The sequence below is a fragment of the Lampris incognitus genome, chromosome 20 (genome assembly GCF_029633865.1).
Source record: "Lampris incognitus isolate fLamInc1 chromosome 20, fLamInc1.hap2, whole genome shotgun sequence".
Taxonomy (NCBI): domain Eukaryota; kingdom Metazoa; phylum Chordata; class Actinopteri; order Lampriformes; family Lampridae; genus Lampris; species Lampris incognitus.
Genome location: NC_079230.1, coordinates 7962322 through 7986438, shown reverse-complemented (window position 1 = coordinate 7986438; position 24117 = coordinate 7962322). Strand labels below are relative to the sequence as shown.

General features: G+C 45.3%; 1 protein-coding gene across 1 annotated transcript in view; it reads left to right on the top strand.

The window, feature by feature from the left end:
• The window catches only part of dock11 (dedicator of cytokinesis 11), a 134806-nt gene that overhangs the window by 68494 nt on the left and 42195 nt on the right, over window positions 1-24117 (top strand). Inside the window, 11 exon segments of the mRNA XM_056300885.1 lie at window positions 183-258; window positions 2993-3081; window positions 5551-5671; window positions 6248-6314; window positions 8618-8665; window positions 10161-10306; window positions 10641-10756; window positions 10870-11007; window positions 17415-17597; window positions 18896-19009; window positions 22333-22548. Coding sequence (XP_056156860.1) covers window positions 183-258; window positions 2993-3081; window positions 5551-5671; window positions 6248-6314; window positions 8618-8665; window positions 10161-10306; window positions 10641-10756; window positions 10870-11007; window positions 17415-17597; window positions 18896-19009; window positions 22333-22548 — 1314 coding nt within the window.

Below are 24117 nucleotides of genomic sequence, written 5' to 3'. Positions count from 1 at the left end.
AATATATTCATCGTGGCGTTGCAGTGCTTTCATTTCCATCTCGTTCTCTGATTGCCTGACTAAAGCAATGCTGGTTATACCGGTGTTTGTGTGTCCCAAGTGGGTCTCATTTGTAACAGATTACATTTGGAGAGAAGCCTCTCGCTCTCAGTCCTCTGCTCATCCATCTTGTGCTTTTCCAGGGCTCCAGAGATGACTTGATATCTACCAGCTCTGCAGAAAGCAAGAGAACTAGCACCGCTATCGACAAAGATCATGGTAAGTTCAGAGACATGTGGTTGTGTTCACCTCTGGCTGATGGCTTATCTACCTTCACCACAGAGACCACTTCCCTACAGACTATGGCATCAGACTACGGAGGAGACACATTGGTAGAATGAACAACAGATGGACAGTGTTTGTGAGATATTAAGTAGTCACGTTTGTCTCACGTGGCAGGGCTGCCATCCCATGGCAATGTCTTCGAGTGAGCTCATCTGTGTATACTATTGTGAGACATTAAAACATTTTGCTTTTTCACTTGTTTTTATTAACATAATAATCGTTGGTAAGAAAATGAGTACGATATAGAATATATTTTTTCTGCAACTCCACCACTAGCCACTAGTCTGTCCGTCGTATTTTATCACTGCGGTCCATGTGGTTTAATTTGAGTTACATTTCACAGAAAGGCCATTGCCAGAGATGTAAGTCAGATGTGCTCTATCACCTTTAACCTGCTCAAACAAATCAGAACCAGAAATACTTTATTCTTAGGGGTGTCCGGGTAGCATGGTGGTCTATTCCGTTGCCTACCAACACAGGGATCGGCGGTTCGAATCCCCGTGTTACCTTCGGCTTGGTCGGACGTCCCTACAGACACAATTGGCTGTGTTGGCAGGTGGGAAGCCGGATGAGGGTATGTGCCCTGGTCACCGCACTAGCGCCTCCTCTGGTTGGTCGGGGTGCCTGTTCAGGGGGGAGGGGGAATAGCATGATCCTCCCATGCGCTACGTCCACCTGGTGAAACTCCTCACTGTCAGGTGAAAAGAAGCGGCTGGCAACTTCACCTGTATCGGAGGAGACATGTGGTAGTCTGCAGCCCTCCCCGGATAGGCAGAGGGGGTGGAGTAGAGATCGGGATGGCTCGGAAGACTGGGGTAATTGGCCAAGTACGATTGGGGAGAAAAAGGGGGAAAAATCCCCCCCAAAAAAAGAAGAAATACTTTATTCATCCCTGAAGGGAAATTGGGTCCTATTACAGACACTCACGCTCTAGTAAAGAAAAACTAACAAGATACTAGATAACAATAAAAATAGAAATAAATAGAAGTAGAACATAGAATAAGAAATAGAAAGAATAAAATATGTAAACATATGTGCACGATGCTCCAGCATATAACACCCTGTCTATACTGTATTACGAAACAAACACCAACAGGGTAAAATAAGTTGAAGGGCCAGTCTAATGACCATTGATTCAGACTGTCTGACACTCTGAGGGAGGAGTTATAAAATGTGATGGCCACAGGCAGGAATGACCTCCTGTGGTGCTCTGTAGTGCAGAATGAGCATCACTAAAAGTACTGCTGTGCCTGACCAGCATGTCATGGGGTGGGTTGGGAGACATTGTCCATGATGGCACTCAACTTCAACAGCGTCCTCCTCCCAGAAACCACCGCCAGAGTCCAGTTCCACCCCCACAACATCACCGGCCTTGCGGATCAGCTTATTGAGCCTGTTTGCCTCCGCTACCCCCAATCTGCTGCCCCAACACACAACAGCAAACAGGAGAGCACTGGCCACCACAGACTCATACCACATCCTGAGCATTGTCTGGCAGATGTTGAAGGACCTCAGCCTCCTCAAAAAGGAGAGGCAGCTCTGTCCCTTCCTAAAGAGGGCATCGGTGTTCTTAGCCCAGTCCAGTTTATTGTCTGTATACACCCCCAGGTATTTGCAGTATTCCAGTGTCCACACTGACCCCCTGAATGGAAACCGGGGTCACTGGTGTCATGTCCCTCCTCAGATCAACATCCAGCTCTTTTGTCTTAAGTGACATTGAGCTGCAGATGGTTCCGCTCACTCCTGTGACAGAGTTTCCCACCACAGCCCTGTACTCAGCTTCCTCGCCCTTACTGATGCGTCCGACTACAGCAGAGTCATCAGAGAACTTCTGAAGATGGCAGGACTCAGTGTGGTAGTTGAAGTCTGTGGTGTAGAGGGTGAAAATGAAGGGAGACAGGACTGTCCTCTGCAGAGCCCCAGTGTTGCTGACCACTCTGTCTGACAGCGTCAACAAATCAACCTTTAGCTAAAAGTGTTTCCGGTGTGTCGGCTTGATTTCCATGGTTGTCGGTTGGCTAAAAACATGATTCAGATGGGCTAACTTCATCTGTCTCGAACCACTGCAGAAGCATCTGTTTCATGATGTTCACTCAGGATATGATGTACACAACTCGTGGCGTTAGCTACTCAACTGAAAAAGGGCCATCGGGGTCATCCGGGTGGCGTGGCAGTCTATTCCTTTGCCTACCGACGCGGGGATCGCCGGTTCAAATGCCCGTGTTACCTCCGACTTGGTCAGGCGTCCCTACAGACACAATTGGCCGTGTTTGCGGGTGAGAAGCCGGATGTGGATATGTGTCATGGTCGCTGCACTAGCGCTTCCTCTGGTCGGTCGGGGCGCCTCTTCGGGCAGGGGAGGGGGAACTGGGGGGGAGTAGCGTGAGCCTCCCACGCGCTATAATGGCTGGATGGATCCTGTATCGATTCTCTCACAACCAAGTCGGACAACGATTATCGCTTCTCATCAGTGACACTATGTGTCTTTGTTTTGTCTTCATTACAGAGTTTAAAAACGGCTCTTTTTTTTCTTTTTTCTTTTTAAGCACTAACCATCTGCTAAATAAACACGAAGAATGTTGTAGTAAAGCTTTTAGGAAGTGATCTCTGAGTTTGTATATTAAGCTGAAGGCTTATTTGTAACGCTCCTTCTGCTGTGTTGGCCCAGGCCTGCTGGCTCTGAACGGCCATGTGGTGAGGAGAGAGGACTCCAGAGGCTCTCTGCTAATGGACCCAGGAACCCCGGACAGCATTGAGGTGAGAGAAACCCCACAGACCCCACACAGAAGCTGGCACAGTGTTTAAGTACCCATGCATGGCTCAGATCATGCTTTTACCCCAGTACCAATTGTTAAAAGAAAAGGCCTTTTTATTACTGTGGCAGTTTATACTTCAATTATCTGTCTTGTTAACAAATCCCACTGAACATGAACCAAACCGCGGTTCTAGTGGGTCAATAGGTCAAAGCACGTGGGCACATATACTTGTGTTGGCATAACTGGTACACTGGTGTGCATGTGTGCCGCAACATATGCTATACACTATGTATGTTGCCTGCCAAAGTTAACCTCTCCCATTAATCTGTATGCACATGAAGAATCTCCATCACTGTGCAGGCTGCGTCTCGTTCTCTTTGTTTCAGTAGGCTGCTGCCCCCCTTCTCATTTTATACCTACTGCCATTAGAGTCAAGTACTTTCACACAGGGTACATTGGAAAAAAACAGGGTGAACAGCAAAAAAAGTACACAGGATATGGGAAGATGACGGCGCAAATTCACGTTTGCAGCGGCCTCACCCAGTACCGGCGTGGGAAGATGGCGGCACGAATTCACATTTGCGGTGGCCTCACCCAGTGCTGGTGTGGGAGAATGGCGGCGCGAATTCATGTTTGCGGTGGCCTCACCCAGTACCGTCCATGCAGTGTCTTTGTCCACGTCTGTGTCTTAAGTTTGTCTTCGTTTGATGGCTGGGAGAGCTTGGTCTGCTGCGTCCTGTGGGCCCAGGGGCCACGGCCCTGCCTGGAGCTGTGCCTGAAGAGGAAACACTGAGGGCGGTCTGACAGGATGCAGAAGCGGGGCAGGCTAAGCTAACTGCTAGCCCACGCAGACCGGCAGTTCCAATAACACCGAGGGCGGTCTGGCAGCGGCCTCGCCTAGCCTTGACTGTGTTTTTCGTGTCGTGTGGAGTGTGGGGAGCTGTGTCGAAGGTGTCTGGCTGGGAGAGCTGATGTTGGATCGGCTGGGGAAGCTTGGTCTGCTGCATCCTGTGGGCCCAGGGACCTCTGCCTTGACCGGAGCTACGCCCGAGGAGGAAACACTGAGGGTGGCCTGATGGGACGCGGAAGCGGGGCAGGCTAGGCTAACTGCTAGCCCATGAAGACCGGCAGTTTTGACAGTCAACCTGGGTGGCATTTGTTCTCCTGGACAGTGATTTTTTTTTTTTTTTAGTTTCGATATGTGTTAGTTTGGATATGTGTGTTCTTGTAGTTTTTGGATATGTTTTCGTCTTTGTGTTGCACTGCTTTGGGCTGGGGGAAATGATGTGAAATGAAGTGACAAAGTGTTTCTGATTCTGATTCAAGGGACCCACAATGGAGATCACAATATGTCACCAGATTAAACCTTCGGCTAGATAGATGTTGCATTTATGTGTGCACTCACAAAACTAACCAGATTCTCTTCTGGAGCTAGGCTATTTATCATGAAGTCGTAATGCTGGAAAAGCTTTTACAGGCAACATCCACATGGGCCGAGTCCTTCTGAAGAGATTTCATTGCAGTAAGAAAGAGAACAGCAGCCTACTGAAATGAAGAAAACGAGACTATTGCGGGCCACACGGCAGCAGAGACTCCTAATGCACGTGTGTGCCAACAGGAGTGGAAACCCGCCACGGAGTGAAACTTTCTCACGACACAGACTTGTGCATAGTGGCGTACATGGTGCATGCATTTTGGCTTACCAGTTCAGTTCACCCCTGCACAGACAACAGCCTTGCTCCATTCATGGGCTCAAGTCCAAATCACTGTGGCGGCATTTTAATTCCCCCTCAGTGTCCCACATGTCCTGTTCAGCCTTATACACGAGCGGAACGTCTTCTTTATCCTTGGCTGAGCGAAAGGAATGGCAGTTACGGCAGCTTTTATTTTCAATCATTTCTGTGCAGTACACAAAATAGTCGGATTAAACTTGCCTTCCTTTGTCATGTGTGGGACCGGGTTCACCTAGCCCAGATAGATAGGGGTATAGAGGGAGACATAGTGATAGCTTTTTGTGCAGAGCATCTCAACACAGGCGTATTTCTGCTCGGTTCCATGGACCACTGCATGACTGCTGGAGGGCTTGGTGTTGAGTATGGGGATTTTCAGATCGTGGGAATGATAGCATATGAAAAAAAATACTCATGATGTCACACAGCCCCTTGGTTCAGCGTGGCCAAAACATGAGTGACAGTCAATTTTAATGTTTGTGATATAAAAACAGTTACAAACTAATATCACTTTCTTCAAAATGTCTGCAAAATATGAATGATCATTTAGTGTGTATTGCATATCACTATTTGCAGTCAGCCTTTAGTGATGGAAGGACATAGATGAAAACATAAATGACATCAATCATTCCACATTGCGTTTTTTTTCTTTTTCTGAATGGTTTGATTTTCAACTTTTGGAGAAAAACAAATACAGCTGTGTTATCACTCAGTTGTACACTCTGCCTGCGTACTCCCAGCTCCAAAGGCGTGGCTCCACCATGAGCAGCAGCACTCTGCCCCCAGCCAGCAGACTGGGCCAGTATGAGATCAAGGGCCTCCTGCTCTGCTTCCTGCACATTGTCAAGACCCTGTCAGAAGGTCAGTGCACCACACACACACACACACACACACACACACACACACACACACACACACACACACACACACACACACACACACACACACACACAGCGCATGGTCAGTGGAGTCTCAAATATGCCGTGCCATTCACATGATCACATGAGCATACACGTGCAGATTGTGAGTCATTGAATGCTAATATGTCACAAATAGACAAGACCATTGTTTGATACATGGGGCGGCATGGCTCAGGAGGTAGAGCGGGTCGTCTAGTAATTGGGAAGGTCACTGGTTCGATCCCCGAATCTTGCGGAGAGCGTGTCGAAGTGTCCTCGAGCAAGACACCGAACCCTTAACTGCTGCCGATGAGCAGGTTGGCGCCTTGCATGGCAGCCTCCACCATCAGTGTATGAATGTGTGTGTGAATGGGTGAATGTGAGGCGTGCACTTTGAGTGGTCGGTAGACTAGAAAAGCGCCATATAAATGCAGTCCATTTACCATTCATTCCTTACTACTGTGTGTGTGTGTGTGCGTGCACACACTTCAAGTGTTTCCCTTAATAATTACCTGCGTCTGTGTGTATTTGTCCTCAGATACTCTGCTGGCCTACTGGAATAAAGTCAGCCCTCAAGACATATTGACCTTCCTCAATCTGCTGGAGTGAGTACAAGACAACAGAACATGATGTCCTGCTCAGTAACTGCATGTTTCCCGTTACATAGCAACAGACACTGTGACTTTTGGATTAGCTCAATCCTATGTTTGTCTACTCTCTTGGCCTGTCCACCCTTAAAGGGTAATTCCCGTATTTTTAAACCTGGGCCCTATTTTCCCGTCATTTGGGGCCTACATGACTATAGGGACAAACTACTTATTTTTTTGGGGGGGGGGGGTTGGATTTTTTTTCTCCCCGATTGTATCCGGCCAATTACCCTCCTCTTACGAGCCGTCCCGGTTGCTGCTCCACCCCCTCCGCTGATCCGGGGAGGGCTGCAGACTACCACACGCCTCCTCCGAAACATGTGGAGTCGCCAGCCGCTTCTTTTCACCTGACAGTGAGGAGTTTCACCAGGGGGACGTAGTGCATGGGAGGATCACGCTATTCCCCCCCAGTTCCCCCTCCGCCCTGAACAGGCGCCCCGACCTACCAGAGGCGGCGCTAGTGCCAGTGAGCAGGACACATACCTACATCCGGCTTCCCGCCCACAGACACGGCCAATTGTGTCTATAGGTACGCCCAATCAAGCCAGAGGTAACGCAGGGATTCAAACCAACGATCCCCATGTTGGTAGGCAATGGAATAGACTGCCACGCCACCCGGACGCTCAGATTGTTATTATAAGTGTCTGATAACATTATGGAATGGATCCCTACAGAGATAGACCTTTTTCTTTATGTTTTGCTTCTTCCGGTCTCTGTTGTAACATCCCTTTTACTGCTGGTATTGTTGGCATGCAGGGGTGTGGTTTGTTTCTAAAAGAAGAAGTCACGACTAATCTTATCAGAGATGGCGTTTCATTTGAGGGTGCATATCCTGCATCATAGAGGAACTGCTAGAAATAATTTATTTTTAAAGTTGTGGCTGAATATTCAGTTGCTGATTTCGACAATGTGGATGAGACAATTGAATTCAATGGCCAACTATATTTATTTGAGCCAGGGTATACGGGTGAAGCTCCTAGAAAATTGAAGAGAGGACGAGGAGAGAGAGGGGCAACAGGCAGAGGAGGGTGAACCAGCTTCCTTGGCTGGCAGTAATCATCGACCGGTTGCATGATTGCCGATTTTATATCAATATGCATGTGCATGTATATGCATTCATAGTGCTGGTTTCATAAACCAATCGCCGTCATTACACATCAGCATGTGATCCCAAAACGTTGAAATCAGTTCATCTGGACACAAAGATTATGTTTCTTCACTCATCTAAGTGACTTTGTCAGTCTCAGCTGACTGCAAGGTCGTTATGCAACTGTTCTGTATATAAGGGTGGGGACAGCCTGCAGTCTGCTGAGACTGACTAAGTCATTGGATGAGTGATGAAACGTTTCTCCTACTAAACTTTGTGTCCAGATGAATTGATTCAATTTTCTGGGATCACATCCTGATGTGTAATGATGGCGATTAGTTTATGAAACCGGCGATCAGTTTCATATGCTGCATATGACCCACGATCAGTTTCATATGCGTCCATATGCATATGAAACCCATAATCAGTTTCATATGCATAACTGGCTATCGCCGATCGCAGCCGGTGACTATTGCCAGAGACCAGAAGAAGCAAAAAGTAGAGAAAAGGGTTTATCTCTGTAGGGCTCATTCCTATAATTGTTATCAGACACTTATGATAACAATCTGAGCCTGTTAGTAACAAAAACAAACACTTTTAGTGGACAGGCACAATTGCCCCCACTGATTACATTGTAGCCCCATTCCTGGCTCAAATTTTCTCACTCAATACTGGACCAATTCCAAAAAACAAACATTATCCATATTAGCCATTGAGACCCCAAATGATGGAAAAATAGGGCCCAGGTCTATAAATACCGGAATTACCCTTTAATAAAGTCACTTGTCGGATGTGATGTCACCTATTAACTGCTGTTGTTTGTGAAGTGAGCACAATTTCATTTTTCAGTGTAAGATGCTGTTTTCCAAGTTCCAACATTTATAAATGGTAGAAAAGAAATCGCTGTGCCCGAAAACAGTGAGGTTGATTAACAACCAGCATTGCTAGTCAAAGAAATTAAAAAGGTCATGAATCTATTCAGGTGCATTTTTATGGGAGCTAAGAAAGGGTATTTTTCCAAGAATGAATAAGCGCTAACAACGAATCAGCTATTAATACAATCGTCAGTGTTTTGTGTAAAGAACACAGATCACACTGGTCTGCAGACTAACCGCTGAAATGCGTCGTCGATGGCTGTCGTGTCACTTATCTCCCATCTGCACTGTCTCTCCAGGATATGTCTGCTCCAGATCCGCTACATTGGAAAGAGAAACATAGGCAGGTATGGCTGTGTGAGAAGCACTTCCTCTCACTTCGCATCTGTGGTTCACATTGCTAGATGGTTAAACAAGAACGACCGGGATTTAGCTCCTACCGAGAACGACCATGGGCGGTCAAAATGACCGCCGGTTTTTAAACTCTATATTCTGTCAAGATAAATACCCAGTCGAGATATTAATGCATCGCATATGTTAGTATGTCCGTTAGGAAACGACGGACACCAAAATTAGCATTTTAACAAATATAATACAATTCTTAAAACAATTTAAACTTCAGACATGGTCGAACTTGAATAGCAAAATTGAAAAAGTGAAAATATTACCCGCAGACAACATGGAAAACATACATTGCTAATCCAACAAACGCAACAAGGTCTATAAAACGTGACATGGAGAAAAGAACTGAAAATAACCATTGAAACAGCCCCAAACAACGACCGGAACTTTAAAAACCACTAGAACGAAACGACCGCCACGGGTTTTAAACTCTGTATTCTGTCAAGATAAATACCCAAGTGAGATATTAATGCATTGCATATGTTAGTATGTCTGTTATGAAACTAACTGACACCAAAAGTTAAAAAATTTTAACAACTTTAATACCATTTTTCAAGCAATTTAAAATCGCCGGAGTCCAACGCCTGTCAGCACTGCAGCGCCTCGGTGGTAGTCGGGGATGCGTCTGTAACCAGACATGTTGGAAATATGACCTGAAAAGCAAAACAGAAAACACATATTGTTAATCCAACAAACGTAACAAGGCCTGTAAAACGTGAAACTCGTCGTTTTACGCAGGTCTTATAACTTTTTTTTTCCGTGCAAGTGATCTAAAACTCGTTTTAAATGCAAATATGTGCGATTTTACGCGCACTTGGGCAGTGGCAGGTCTGTATCTTTTCCCCCCCACAAAGTTATTAAACGTTGAAAATCCAAAACGGTCAAAATGACCGCCTTTGGTCGTTCTAGTGTAGGTTACAACCATAAATATAATAATATAATACCGCGTGAACATGCCGCTGGGTTGGTTTAAGGACTGTCCTTGTGTGTGTAAGATAAGTGTCTCTATAACTGATGTGTACTGCTCATTTTTTTTCTGTCTGTCTGCCAGCAAATAGTTCGGCGTCAGGTCAATGTTGACTTAGTTAATTCAACATGAGTAGTATTTGGGTCTTACTCTGATTGCTAATTGCAGGCGTTTATTTGCAACTAATTGTAAATCAGTTACAGTTGTAAAATGTGTGTGCATATTAGAGTAGGTGGCTGTTTGAGGTAAGTTATGGGAATTTCATTTCTTTGTTGTGTTGCAGTGTTGTTATTCTGTTAAGTACACTGAGACAGCCACGAAACCGGAGTCAAATTCCATATTTGTGCAAACCTACGTGCCAATAAACGTGATTCCAAGTCTGATTCTGAAAGTGGGACATTTCACAGGAGCACAGCCAAAGTCTGTCTTTCAAGTGTGCATGTATTCCACCCTTATCTGGTGTGTGTTTCAAGGAGCCATGATATGTGGGTGTCGAAGCTGTTCTCCTCAGACAGGAAGTCTCAGACCATGCCAGCCATGCGCTGCAACCGAGCCAGCCTCATGCAGACCAAGATCCAGCAGTTCAGCACTATGGAGGCCTCTCTCACTCTCAATATAGGTACACTGCTCATGACTTACCCTGACCTGAACCCCAACCCTAACGGTCCCAATATATAATGTCAATATATTACTCAAATTCACTCATTTCACACAGCACTATTACTCACTTTTAATGGACTCATTTTAAGTTGCATGTGTGCTTGATAAAATCCATAAGTGAGTACAGATGTAGTAAAGTTGAAGCCTTCTGAGCCTGCTCTTTAACAGGTTCTGCCTTTGTGGACCCTGCTAATCATGATTTCATGCACCGAAATCTGCAGTGTGAAGCCATGACCTCCACCCTCTGCCTCTGCCTGTGCTTATCTTTGCGTGTATTGGTGTGCCTGTCTTAGGAATGGGTCCATCGGAGGCAGAGCTCCACCATCAAGCACTGCTGGAGGGTAACATCTCCACCGAGGCCTGCCTCACCGTCCTGGATGTCCTGTCCCTCTTCACTCAGAGTTTTAAGGTTGCTGGAATTCTGCATGCTACTCACACACACACACACACACACACACACACACACACAATATGTGAAACTGTCACCCAACATTGATTTGTGTGTGTGTGTTTGTGTTTTAGAACCAGCTGCTGGACAGTGATGGTCACAATCCCCTGATGAAGAAGGTGTTTGATGTCTACCTGACCTTCCTTAAGGTCGGCCAATCAGAGGCTTCCCTCAGACATGTCTTCGCTGCCCTCAGGGCGTTTATCAATAAGGTACAGCAGCTACACTAGACAGAGGTCAAACTTGGAACTACTGTATTTTCCATCATTTGCATGGCTCCATACAGCCATACACAACATGTGCAGGAGCTACTGCACATGTTGTGTATGGAACTTATCTAAATCATTGCTTTGCATCTACCCACAAAACATTGGTGTCTGTTGTTATTGGGAGTGTGTAGCAAGTGTTCAGACAACCCAATTTCACACGCCACCTTTGACCAACATGCATACGCATACATACACATGCATACACATACCTACAGGTGTATGTATGCGTATGCACACTCACACATATAAACACACACATGCATGTATGTGTGCAAATAGCAGAAATACTATACACCTGATGTAGGTTTTAATTCTTATTATTTTTATCAAGTCACACTTTGCATCATGGAAATGGATTAACAAGAATGAACCCAAGTACTATTCTTTATCTTATTATTTGAAAAGGGACAATGCACATTAATCAACATCTAAAAAATTTAAATGTGCACGAGTTAGCCAAAAGGCTAGTTTTCATTGGCAGATGTTGTTGGCCATCCTAGAATAATAAAAACAATACAACATGCACAATGGTAATTAAAACACACGACATTGTGATTTTATATATATATATAAAATAATTATAATTTAATTTTTATAGCACCTTTCTAAAACAATGTTACAAAGTGCTTCACAAAAAAAACCCAGATAAAACCAGACAAGGCAGGAATAAGAGTAAGATCACATAAGAGTAGAAATAAAAACAGTAAAAAATAAAAAATATCAAACATTTGTAAAAGCTTGCACAAAAAGAAAAGTTTGAAGACGAGATTTAAAAGAAGCTAAAGACTTAGTTCGTCTTAGCTCAGCAGGAAGAACGTTCCACAGTGTGGGGGCTCTTAACAGCATAAGGACGGTCTCTGCCTTATATATATATATATATACATATATACACTACCGTTCAAAAGTTTGGGATCACCCAAACAATTTCGTGTTTTCCATGAAAAGTCACACTTATTCACCACCATATGTTGTGAAATGAATAGAAAATAGAGTCAAGACATTGACAAGGTTAGAAATAATGATTTGTATTTGAAATAAGATTTTTTTTACATCAAACTTTGCTTTCGTCAAAGAATCCTCCATTTGCAGCAATTACAGCATTGCAGACCTTTGGCATTCTAGCTGTTAATTTGTTGAGGTAATCTGGAGAAATTGCACCCCACGCTTCCAGAAGCAGCTCCCACAAGTTGGATTGGTTGGATGGGCACTTCTTTGAGCAGATTGAGTTTCTGGAGCATCACATTTGTGGGGTCAATTAAACGCTCAAAATGGCCAGAAAAAGAGAACTTTCATCTGAAACTCGACAGTCTATTCTTGTTCTTAGAAATGAAGGCTATTCCATGCGAGAAATTGCTAAGAAATTGAAGATTTCCTACACCGGTGTGTACTACTCCCTTCAGAGGACAGCACAAACAGGCTCTAACCAGAGTAGAAAAAGAAGTGGGAGGCCGCGTTGCACAACTGAACAAGAAGATAAGTACATTAGAGTCTCTAGTTTGAGAAACAGACGCCTCACAGGTCCCCAACTGGCATCTTCATTAAATAGTACCTGTTAGAGCCTGTTTGTGCTGTCCTCTGAAGGGAGTAGTATACACCGGTGTAGGAAATCTTCAATTTCTTAGCAATTTCTCGCATGGAATAGCCCTCATTTCTAAGAACAAGAATAGACTGTCGAGTTTCAGATGAAAGTTCTCTTTTTCTGGCCATTTTGAGCGTTTAATTGACCCCACAAATGTGATGCTCCAGAAACTCAATCTGCTCAAAGAAGTGCCCATCCAACCAATCCAACTTGTGGGAGCTGCTTCTGGAAGCGTGGGGTGCAATTTCTCCAGATTACCTCAACAAATTAACAGCTAGAATGCCAAAGGTCTGCAATGCTGTAATTGCTGCAAATGGAGGATTCTTTAACGAAAGCAAAGTTTAATGTAAAAAAAATCTTATTTCAAATAAAAATCATTATTTCTAACCTTGTCAATGTCTTGACTCTATTTTCTATTCATTTCACAACATATGGTGGTGAATAAGTGTGACTTTTCATGGAAAACACGAAATTGTTAGGGTGATCCCAAACTTTTGAACGGTAGTGTATATATATGGACAAAATCCTATAGCAGGTGATACAGTCAAGTCAATTTTATTTGTGTAGCCCATTATCACAAATTACAGATGTGCCTCAATGGGCTTTACAGTAATACAACATCCTGTTCTTTGACCCCTCACATCAGATAAGGAACAACTTCCTAAAAAAAATAAGAAATAAAGGTGCCGTATGAGTACAGAAGAAGAAGACACTATTGGTCATTGTACATACATACAGCGAAATGTGTTCTCTGCATTTAACCCATCCTACTGTATAGGAGCAGTGGGCAGCTGCAGCTCCCGGGGACCAACTCCAGTTCTTCTTTCTATTGCCTTGCTCAGGGGCACAGACAGGAGTATTAACCCTAATATGCATGTCTTTTTGATGGTGGGAGGAAACCTACGCAGACATGGGGAGAACATCCAAACTCCACACAGAAAGGACCTGAGTGGCCTGGGGTTCGAACCCAGGACCTTCTTGCTGTGAGGCAACAGTGCTAACCACTGGGCCACTGTGTCACCACCGAGCATCTATGTTGAAGTTAGATAGAAACAACGTTGACACTGTTGGTTCTCGTGAAGCCATTTCTTCACATTACACTGAAATTAATAACAGGCTGGGGACACTGATTGATTGTGGTACTGAACTCCATTCCATTGATGTGACGCTGTCATGCAAAAGACAGCCTGGCGCCGGTTTTTTGAGTGGGATGTGCAGTCCCCCCCAGGCTGCAGCTATGTTTGTGTTGGATTTTAAGTTGATGAAGGCAGATGGAGGAGGAGGAAGAGGAGCTAATTCTTGCATAATTTAAAAACTATGCAGATATTTTTGTATCTGATGAGGTTGTCCCAGCTAAGCAGATTATACTTCTTTAGAATATGGCAATGATGAAAACTGAATGGCTTCTTGTCTAGTTTAAGTGCTTGTTTGTGAAACGATTCCAGTGGGGTTTTTTTATTTCTGATTTTTCCCTTTTTTCTCCCAATTTCGTGGCCAATCGCTCCCTATTTTAATCCAAACACCCACCCTCGTACTGCATGTGTTTGCCAAGTGCATCTCTCCGGCCGGCAGTCTCGAAGGAGACGCCTCGCCACTTCCGTGACAAGGCGAATCCAAGCCGAACCACTTTTTCCGACACACACACAGACGCATTCATGTGACGAACACAAGCCGACTCCGCCCCCCTCCCGAAGACAGCGTTGCCAATTATTTCTGCTTCATCGAGTCCGGCCATAGTCAGATCTGACAAGACCGAGGCGCGAACCCCGGTCCCCAGTGGGCAACTGCATCGACACAAAGCCAATGCTTAGACCGCTACACCACCGCGGACCCCGATTCCAGTGGTTTTAAGACTGCAGAGTGTGTATTAGACCAGCCTGTTCAGACATTAGGTGATGTGGAAAAGTACCATTGAGTGAAAGTATAGTATGCTTGGGTTGGTATTTGATTGTATTGGTTATCTGTATGTGTAGGTGTTCACAGTGGTGCAGTGGTTAGTGTGGTCGCCTCACAGCAAGAAGGTCCTGGGTTCGAGCCCCAGGGTATTCCAACCTTGGGGGTTTTCCTGGGTCATCCTCTGTGTGGAATTTGCATGTTCTCCCTGTGTCTGCACGGGTTTCCTCTGGGTGCCTGAGTTTCCTCCCACAGTCCAAAGACATGTAGGTCAGGGGAATTGGCCATACTAAATTGTCCGTAGGTGTGTGTGTGTGTGTGTGTGTGTGTGTGGGCGGGCCCTGTGATGGACTGGTGGCCTGTCCAGGGTGTCTTCCTGCCTGCCGCCCAATGACTGTTGGGATAGGCTCCATCATCCCGTGACCCCAGTTGGGATAAGCGGCTTGGATAATGGATGGATGGATGGATGTTCATATTTATCCAGATCCCCTGGTCTGTATAATATAGCAATTTTTGGTGACAAACCAAAATTACACGAAATCTCAAATTTAACCATTTTGTATCTGGCTAGCTACTGTGGCAAAGAGGTGAGGGCTGCATTAGTGTACCAAATTCAGAGGGCAACGTAGCCACCCATGGTGCAGGAGATCCGGGTTCACGTCCCAGCTGCGGCGGTTCCCGGCTGCCCCCTGAATTCTCTACATTAGCATTGTTACCAAATATTATACAATTATATATTGATTGCAATAGATAAATGTACTCATTAGCAGATAAGATATTGCCACTGTTGTGGTGATAAAGTGTGTCGCTGTTAAAACATCCCTTCCTGATGTCTTAATGCATGCTCAATAATCCAGGTAGGAAAATCCAAGAAAGTTGAATCAGTTCATCTGGACACGTTTATTGAGAGAAACGTTTCTTCACTCATCTAAATGACCTTTTCAGTCTCAGCTGACTGCAGGTATCCCCACCCTTATAAACAATACAGTGCCCTAACGACCGAAACCAACGATCAGTTTCATATGCAAATGTGAATAGTACACATGGCCATTGGAACTCTTGTTAGTGGTCATGGTAATTTGCATATGCATATTGGTTTTGGTTGTTATGGCACTGTATTGTTTATTAGGGTGGGGATACCTGCAGTCAGTTGAGACTGAAGAAGGTCGCTTAGATTACAATTACAATTTACAGTTTCATTTAACCGGCACTTTTATTCAAAGTGACGTACATCTGAGAGTTAATACAACACAAGCAAGGATAGCCAGGAGGCGACAACGCAAGTGTAAAAAAAACCTAGGTTCAAGTCCGATAGGACATAGGTGTCAACAGACAGTGCACAAAAGCAATGCATAGGGTGCATAGAAGCTTCTTTTTTTTATTTTAATACCATCGGGTGTGGAGGTGTTTGTGAAAGAGCTGGGTCTTTAGCTTCTTCTTAAAGATGGAGAGGGACTCAACGGATTGAATGGAGTTTGGTAACTCGTTCCACCACCGGGGAACTACAGAAGAGAAGAGTCTAGCTTGTGACTTAGAGCCCTGTTGTGGCGAAAGTGCCAGGCGCCTTTCATCGACAGAGCGTGGTGAGCGGGACAGTGTAGACCTGAATGAGGGAGTTCGGGTAGGCGGGAGCCATTTTAGTTGATGTTTTGCAAGCGAGCATTAAGGTTTTGAATTTGATGCGGACAGCAACTGGGAGTCAGTGGAGGGATATGAACAGTGGAGTGACATGTGCTGTGTTGGGTTGGTCGAAGACCAGACGCGCCGCCGCGTTCTGGATCATTTGCAGAGGTTTGAAAGTGCATGCAGGGAGACCTGCCAGTAGGGAGTTGCAGTAGTCAATGCATGATATTACAAGAGCCTGTACCAGGAGTTGTGCTGCATGCTCAGACAGGTAGGCTCTAATTTCCTGATGTTGTACAGGGCAAACGGCACGACCGAGCAATCGAGGCCACGTGAACCTTAAAGGTTAGTTGGTCATCAGTCATGACACCCAGGTTTCGGGCAGACTTTGTGGGCGCGAGTTGGGTTGATCTGAGCTGGATATTGATCTGTTGTTGAATGAATGGTCTGGCTGGGATGACAAGGAGCTCAGTCTTATAGATCGGTTAAGCTGAAGGTGTGGTTCTTTCATTCATGCAGAGATATTAGCAAGGCATGACGACACCCGTGCCAAGACTACGGTCATCTGGCGGGAATGATAGGAAGAGCTAGGTATCATCAGCATAGCAATGGTATGAGAAACCATAGGGGCGGATGATTGCACCAAGTGAGGAGGTGTATATTGAGAACAGGAGTGATAAGTGACGATACGTTTCTCCCAATAAACGTGTCCGGATGAGCTGATTCAACTTCCTGTGATTCCTGCCTGGCATTTTTTTCCCTGCTCTGTCTGGAGATCATGCCACATGAATAACACTGGGCTGCTAGTTATGTTTGGTACGTATCAAGCTGGCATTAAACAATAGCAGCGCCAGCATTTGGCCTTTTTAATCATTGCCCACTCCAGTGTGACTTTCACTGTGACATCAGTTTACAGCGTTTGTCTGTGACAGTAACACACTGCAGTCGCTCACCTTCTTTTGCCAGAAGCATCGGAGGCACCTTTTAGGGACACATCTGTTCATATTTTGGCAGGTGTTTTGCATCTGGAGTAATCCTAGACAAAGATGAAGCTTGGGCATATGTGTATTGGAAAATGACCATTGCTGCTGCACTAGCAAACTAGCAAGATGTACGCATTTAGCCAAATGTGGGATTTTCACAGTTGTTTTTCTCAAACAAAGACACTAACACTGATCCTCTCTCTCTAAAATTGCAGCAAAGACAGGTGTCTGGCCTGGTGTCCCTCTCACATGTTATTATTGTTGGTGTTTAGTTTCCGGTGGTGCTGTTTAAAGGCCGAGTGACGCTATGCGAGGCTCTGTGCTACGACGTGCTCAAGTGCTGCGTGTCCAAGCTGGGCTCGCTGAGGGCCGAGGCCTCTGCCCTGCTGTATCTGCTGATGAGGAACAACTATGAGTACACCAAGAGAAAAACCTTCCTACGAACGCACCTGCAGGTAGCCCTGTGTGTGTGTGTGTGTGTGTGTGTGTGTGTGTGTGTGTGTGTGCGCGCGTGCGTGCGTGTGTGTGTGTTTTTTTTCCTCCTGAATCATCACCTTGCCATGGTAGAGAAGCTTGTGTGTACCAAGGATCCCAAGAGCTATGCTGTCTGGAGCTTGGTTCCTGGTGGGGTCACCCAAGGTGGATGGGTCAAGGGGGAGGTTCCAGATGAAGCGCGATCCAACAAAGACTTCAACGGCGGAACTGGCGGAAGATGTGCCCCTTGGTCAGGGGCACAGACAGGAGTACTAACCCTAACACGCATGTTTCTTTTGATGGTGGGGGAAACCGGAGCACCCGGACAAAACCCATTGCATAAATGGGGAGAACATGCAAACTGCACACAGAGGACGACCTGGGATGACACCCCCCCCCCAAGGTTGGACAACCCCGGGGTTCGAACCTAGGACCTTCTGGCTGTGAGGCGACGGCGCTAACCACTGGGCCACGGTTTATCTTCCACACAATTCAGTTTCAGCTCACAGCCTCATGGGGTACAACGTTATGTTAGTGTCACACCCTACACAGACGCGGTGGTCTTCGGCAGTTACTCACATTAACAAGACACGTTGACCCCAACGTTCCCCTCTGAACTTGAGACTTTTGTGGAGAAAGCCCACGCAGACTCCTCTGAGTCTTTCCACTGCTTTGATAAGACAGAAGAAGAATGTCAGGGACAGTTTAAACACACACACTGCCTGCTGAGTTCCCAGCCTCCTTTCCTTTAACACAGCATCAGGATCCTGTCCAGCTTTCCACTGGCTGTCCTTTAATCCCTGTCAGTAGCCCACATCATTAATCAAGAGGACAGATTCCAGCTCCATGCAAACAGAAGGTGGGGTTTTGTGTGAAAGATTAATTTCCTGATGGACGGAGACAGGGCTAGAGATTGCTTTTTAGATACAGATGCAGTGGCCGTTTCATTTTTAATTGTACTTATCGCTTCAGTGTTCAGAAACGTAATGCTTTGCCGAGCATTCTCACAGAAAACTTCAACACAGTCCAAAGCTGTGATAATATATCTCCTTTGCCAACATTTTGATTAGCTCTGTGTTAAAAAAAGTGATCCTATCCTTTAACACTGGCTACCGTATGGTTTCCTCCCTCCTTATCATCCCTCTCCTCCTCTCCTTCATCCTCCTCGTTTTCTTCCCCATCCTTTTCCTCCTTGCTTCCCTCCACTTCTACCCATCTTCTTATTGCTCCCTTTCTTCCCTTTCCTCCTGCCCCCCCCCTTCCTCCTCTCTGTATCCAGATCATCATTGCTGTGAGCCAACTGATCTCTGACGTAGCGCTGACAGGCAGCTCACGCTTCCAGGAGTCCCTGTCCATCATTAACAACTTTGCCAACAGCGATAAAGCCATGAAGGTACTGTACAAATGTTTACCTCAGCCAGGCGCTATCAAGTTTGCATTAGGAGTACAAGTTCATGCAAGGACTTGTAAGGAATGCAAGGAATCTGATATCAAATGCCATGTTCTCCCAGGCGAAACTCAACAAACAAAAAAGAAGAGTATGAGTATGGGTGTGACCTTATTATATAACACATAAAATGGCATATGATATGCCTAACATATGGGTCAATCAATCAATCAAACTTTATTCATAATCAAACTTTATTTATCAAGCAGATTTTGTGCAAAGAAATGCAATGCCCTTTGCATGAAAACATGGGTTTATATACATAGAATAAGATAGATTCATACATATACAAAAGCATGATTTATTCAAAACAGATTCTACTAATCAATGGCTATTGTACCTATAGGATAAAAGTTGACTGTTAATGATTAATTAATTCCCCCATCAAAAAATAAAGAGAAATATGTTATATATCTGAAGATTGTTGTGTTATGCTGTTGTTATTCTATGTTAAGTACACTGAGAGAGCCACGAAACTGGTGTTAAATTACACGCAGTGCAGATTTACATGGCCAATAAAAATGATTCTGATTCTGAAATAAATAAATAAAATAAATAAATGCATACATACATACATACATACATACATACATACATACATACATACATACATACATACATACATACATAAAGAAAAGAGAGCGGTGGGGAAGGGAAAGGGAAAGGTTTATGGCAAGTTGCATGAGAGGTTAGACACTAAGGAAGGCGTAAAGGACTTGTAATAGAAGCTAGGTTCAGAGGAGAGGTGATGATCAGCGAGCAGCAGTATGGTTTCATGCCATGAAAGAGCACCACAGATGTGATGTTTGCTTTGAGAATGTTGATGGAGAAGTATAGAGGAGGTCAGAAGGAGTTACATTGTGTCTTTGTGGTTTAGAGAAAGCATGTGACAGGGTGCCAAGAGAGGAGGTGTGGTGTTGTATGAGGAAGTCGGGAGTGGCAGAGAAGTACGTAGGAGTGGTGCAGGATACATATGAGGGCAGTGTGACAATGGTGAGGTGTGCGGTTGGAATGACAGATGAGTTCAAGATGGAGGGGGGATAACATCAAGGATCGGCTCTGAGCCCTTTCTTGTTTGCAATGGTGATGGACAGAGTGACGGACAAGATCAGGCAGGAGTCTCCGTGGAGTAATGTTCGCGGATGACATTGTGATCTGTAGCGAGAGTAGGGTGCAGGTTGAGGAGAGCCTGGAGAGGTGGAGGTATGCACTGGAGAGAAGAGGAATGAAAGTCAGTAGGAGCAAAACGGAATACCTATGCGTGAATGAGGGAGAAGACAGTGGAATGGTGAATATGCAAGGAGTAGAGGTGACAAAGGCGTATGAGTTTAAATACTTGGGGTCAACTGTCCAAAGTAACGGGTAGTGCAGAAGAGAGGTGAAGAAGAGAGTGCAGGCAGGGTGGAGAGGTTGGAGAAGAGTGTCAGCAGTGATTTGCGACAGAAAGGTACCAGCATTAGTTATAGGGAAGGTTTACAAGATGGTTGTGATGCCAGCAATGTTGTATGGTTTGGAGACAGTGGCACTGATGAAAAGACGGGAGCCGGAGCTGGAGGTGGCAGAGTTGAAGACGCTAAGATTTTATTTCGGAGTGACGAAGACGGACGGTTAGGAACGAGTATAGTAGAGGGACAGGTCAGGTTGGACAGTTTGGGGACAAAGCAAGAGAGGCAAGATTGAGATGGCTTGGACATGTGTGGAGGAGAGATGCTGGGTATACTGGGAGAAGGATGCTGAATATGGAGCTGCCAGGGAAGAGGAGAAGAGGAAGGCCAAAGAGGAGGTTTATGGATGTGGTGAGGGAGGACATGCAGGTGGCTGGTGTGACAGAGGAAGATGCAGAGGACAGGAAGAGATGGAAACGGATGATCTGCTATGGCGACCCCTAACGGGAGCAGCCGAAATTAGTAGCAGCGGCAGTAGTAGGAGTAGTAGTAGTAGTAGTGATAGTAGTAGTAGTTGTAGAAGATAACGTTGTTTTCCCTCAAAGCTAGTGGTAGTTAGATTAGATTCAACTTTTTTGTCACTGCAGAGTACAAGTACTAAGACAATGAAATGTATTTTAGCGTCTAACCAGAAAGTGCAAAATAGTACAGTAAAATGCAAGGTATAATGAATCCGAGTATAGCGGTAACATGGAATGTCAGTAAGTATGAATATACAATATGTCATGAATAATGACCCTGACAGCAGCAGGATAAGTGGTTTGGATAATGGATGTATACAATATCTAAATCCATACCGTAGGGGCGTGTGGGTAGCATAGCGGTCTATTCTGTTGCCTACCAAAACGGGGATCACTGGTTCGTAGTCCCAGTGTTGCTTCCAGCTTGGTTGGGCATCCCTGCAGACACAATGGGCCGTGTCTGCGGGTGGGAAGCCGGATGTGGGTATGTGTCCTTGTCGCTGCACTAGTGGCTCCTCTGGTCAAGTTGGGGTGCCTGTTGGGGGGGGAACAGCGTGATGCGTCCCCCTGGTTAAACTCCTCACTGTCAGGTGAAAAGAAGCGGCCGGCAACTCCACATGTATCGGAGGAGGCATGTGGTGGTCTGCAGCCCTCGCCGGTTCACAGAGGGGGTGGAGCAGCAACCGGGACAGCTCGGAAGACTGGAGTAATTGGACGGATACAACTGACAAAAGGGGGGGGGAATCCATACCGTAATGCAATTGTGTATAAAAATAAGGTAATCCGATGGGAGTGGGGAGGAGAAAATACAGAGTAAAAATATAAAGAGTATTATACAGGGTATACAGAGTATCAAACAGTGTGTGTGCGTTATTATAGTGTGCAAAGTTTAGTGTGTACAGTGTAACAGACAACAGATGGGCAGTGCAAAAAAAGATATGCATTTATAAATATTGTTTAACAGTCCTGGGGGGGGGGGGACTCTTCAAGGCTTGCTCTCTGTAAAATACTGCTCGTGAAATCTTTGAAAGTGTTTACACCCTATGCTGTCCAAATAGAGGAGCACGCCCAAACACCAGAGAGCCTCTCACTAATTCAACCCTGTGTGTGTTTGTTCAGTGTTTGCTTTTTTTACTACATTATTAATGTCCTCTGCTCCAGACCAGCCAAATGTTGTTAATGTTTCGGAAATGCTTCCTTCCCTAGACAGCTGTTTTTGGTAAATTGTGTATGTGTGAGGAACTACAACAAAAGACGATAACCTCGTGAGACTTGCAATCTTGTTTGTGTGTGTTTTTAATAGATTTGTGTATGTATTGGGTATGCGTGCGTGCCAATGTTTTGTCCCTGTTTGTGAATGTAGTCCACGGCGTTCCCCTCAGAGGTGAAGGGCCTGACCAAACGGATCCGTACGGTACTGATGGCCACGGCCCAGATGAGGGAGCATGAGAAGGACCCCGAGATGCTCCTCGACCTGCAGTACAGTCTGGCCCGCTCCTACGCCAGCACCCCCGAGCTGCGACGCACCTGGCTGGACAGCATGGCCCGAGCGCACCTCAAGAACGGGGACCTGTCCGAGGTACTGCCAGCGAGGCCACCAACAGTCAGAACTCACCTGTCTGTCTGTCTGTCTGTCTGTCTGTCTGTCTGTCTGTCTGTCAGGCTGTCTGTTTCTACAAAGTTTACATTAACACAGTTATGTCCTGGTAAATTTATCGTGTTGGTGGTAAAGTAAATCTACTGAGAGGCTGATATCGGAGGTTGGCTATGGCAAACAGGAGGACCCGGAGATATGGGAGTTAAGTTCCTTATAGCTTGCGGTGTAGAGCTGGCATTGGCATGCATCATAGATGATTGCAGAGCCATAGGCTATCCTCCCTCTCTCTTTCTGTCCATAATTCTCACAGAAAAATACACACACATGGAAGGTCGAGACTTGGCTGTTAAAGCTGCACAAGGGAATTTCTTTCCAGTTGTGGTAGATGCTAGTTGCTATATACAATACAAGTACAAGTGTGCAAATAGACTGAATGAGTAAAGTGTCTGTGGAAAGTGTCTGAGGCAAAGTGGTAGTAATATTACAGTGTCCTGGGGGAAGATACTCCTTCTGAGTCTCTCTGTTGGCCTTCTGCCTCACCGCAGTGGGTGAAACAATCTGTTATCGGGGTGGTGGGGATCCTTAATTATCCTTTTAGACCTGGTGCTGCCCTGTTTGGTGTGGTGAGTGTGGACCCAGTGGTACACTCAGCCGACCGTACCACTCTCTGCAGGGCTTTTTGGTCTTGAGAGGTGCAGTTCCCATAACAGGTGATGATGGACCTTGCAAGAATGTTCTCTTTGGCATCAGAATAAGAGGTTTTCTGGATCCGCGGGGAAACACTCAACTTCTTCAGTTCCTTTTCACCAAAGTGTTTGTGTGAAGTGTCCGTGCTATTTATTTATTTATTTATTTATTTTAACCTGTACTATCGGCAGCCTTGGCATACAACACACGGAATTTGCATGCCAGTGTGTGCTAGACAATTAATCGGCAAGTAGAGTTCAGATTCTCCACCTGCAAAGGCAATATTTATTAATTATCAAGAACCGCTTACAATAATAACTGTGTCCTCCGGATGATATGTGGGATGACAAGAGCACAGGGTTTTTGTTATTCATTTATAGCCGCCACTGTTCTCCCTCTTCAGCATATTTGAGCAGCTAAACCACCAATCAGCATCACTTCTCCAAGAGGGGAAAAATCACCACAAGTGAAACAAGGAAACTCAGAAACGGAAAATGGTATCTGATAAGATATAGACATAGAAAGAGACGCTGACATGTGTTTAACAAAACACAATTTAATCGAGCTCATCAGTATCAGTTTAAGATAGCAGTTTTAGCGATTAAGAAGAAGATAAAAAAGTGAGAAAAAAGGGGTGAGAGAGGACTAAGATGAAGTTAATCCAAGTCAAGTTAAAATTTATTTGTTCATCAATTCATCTTCAGCCGCCTCTCCGCGGTAGGTTCGCGGTGGCAGCAAGCTAAGTAGGGCACCCCAGACATCCCTCTCCCCAGCAACGCCCTCCAGCTCCTGCTGGGGGATCCCAAGGCATTCTCAGGCCAGATTGGACATGTAGTCCCTCCAGCGAGTTCTGAGTTTACCCCG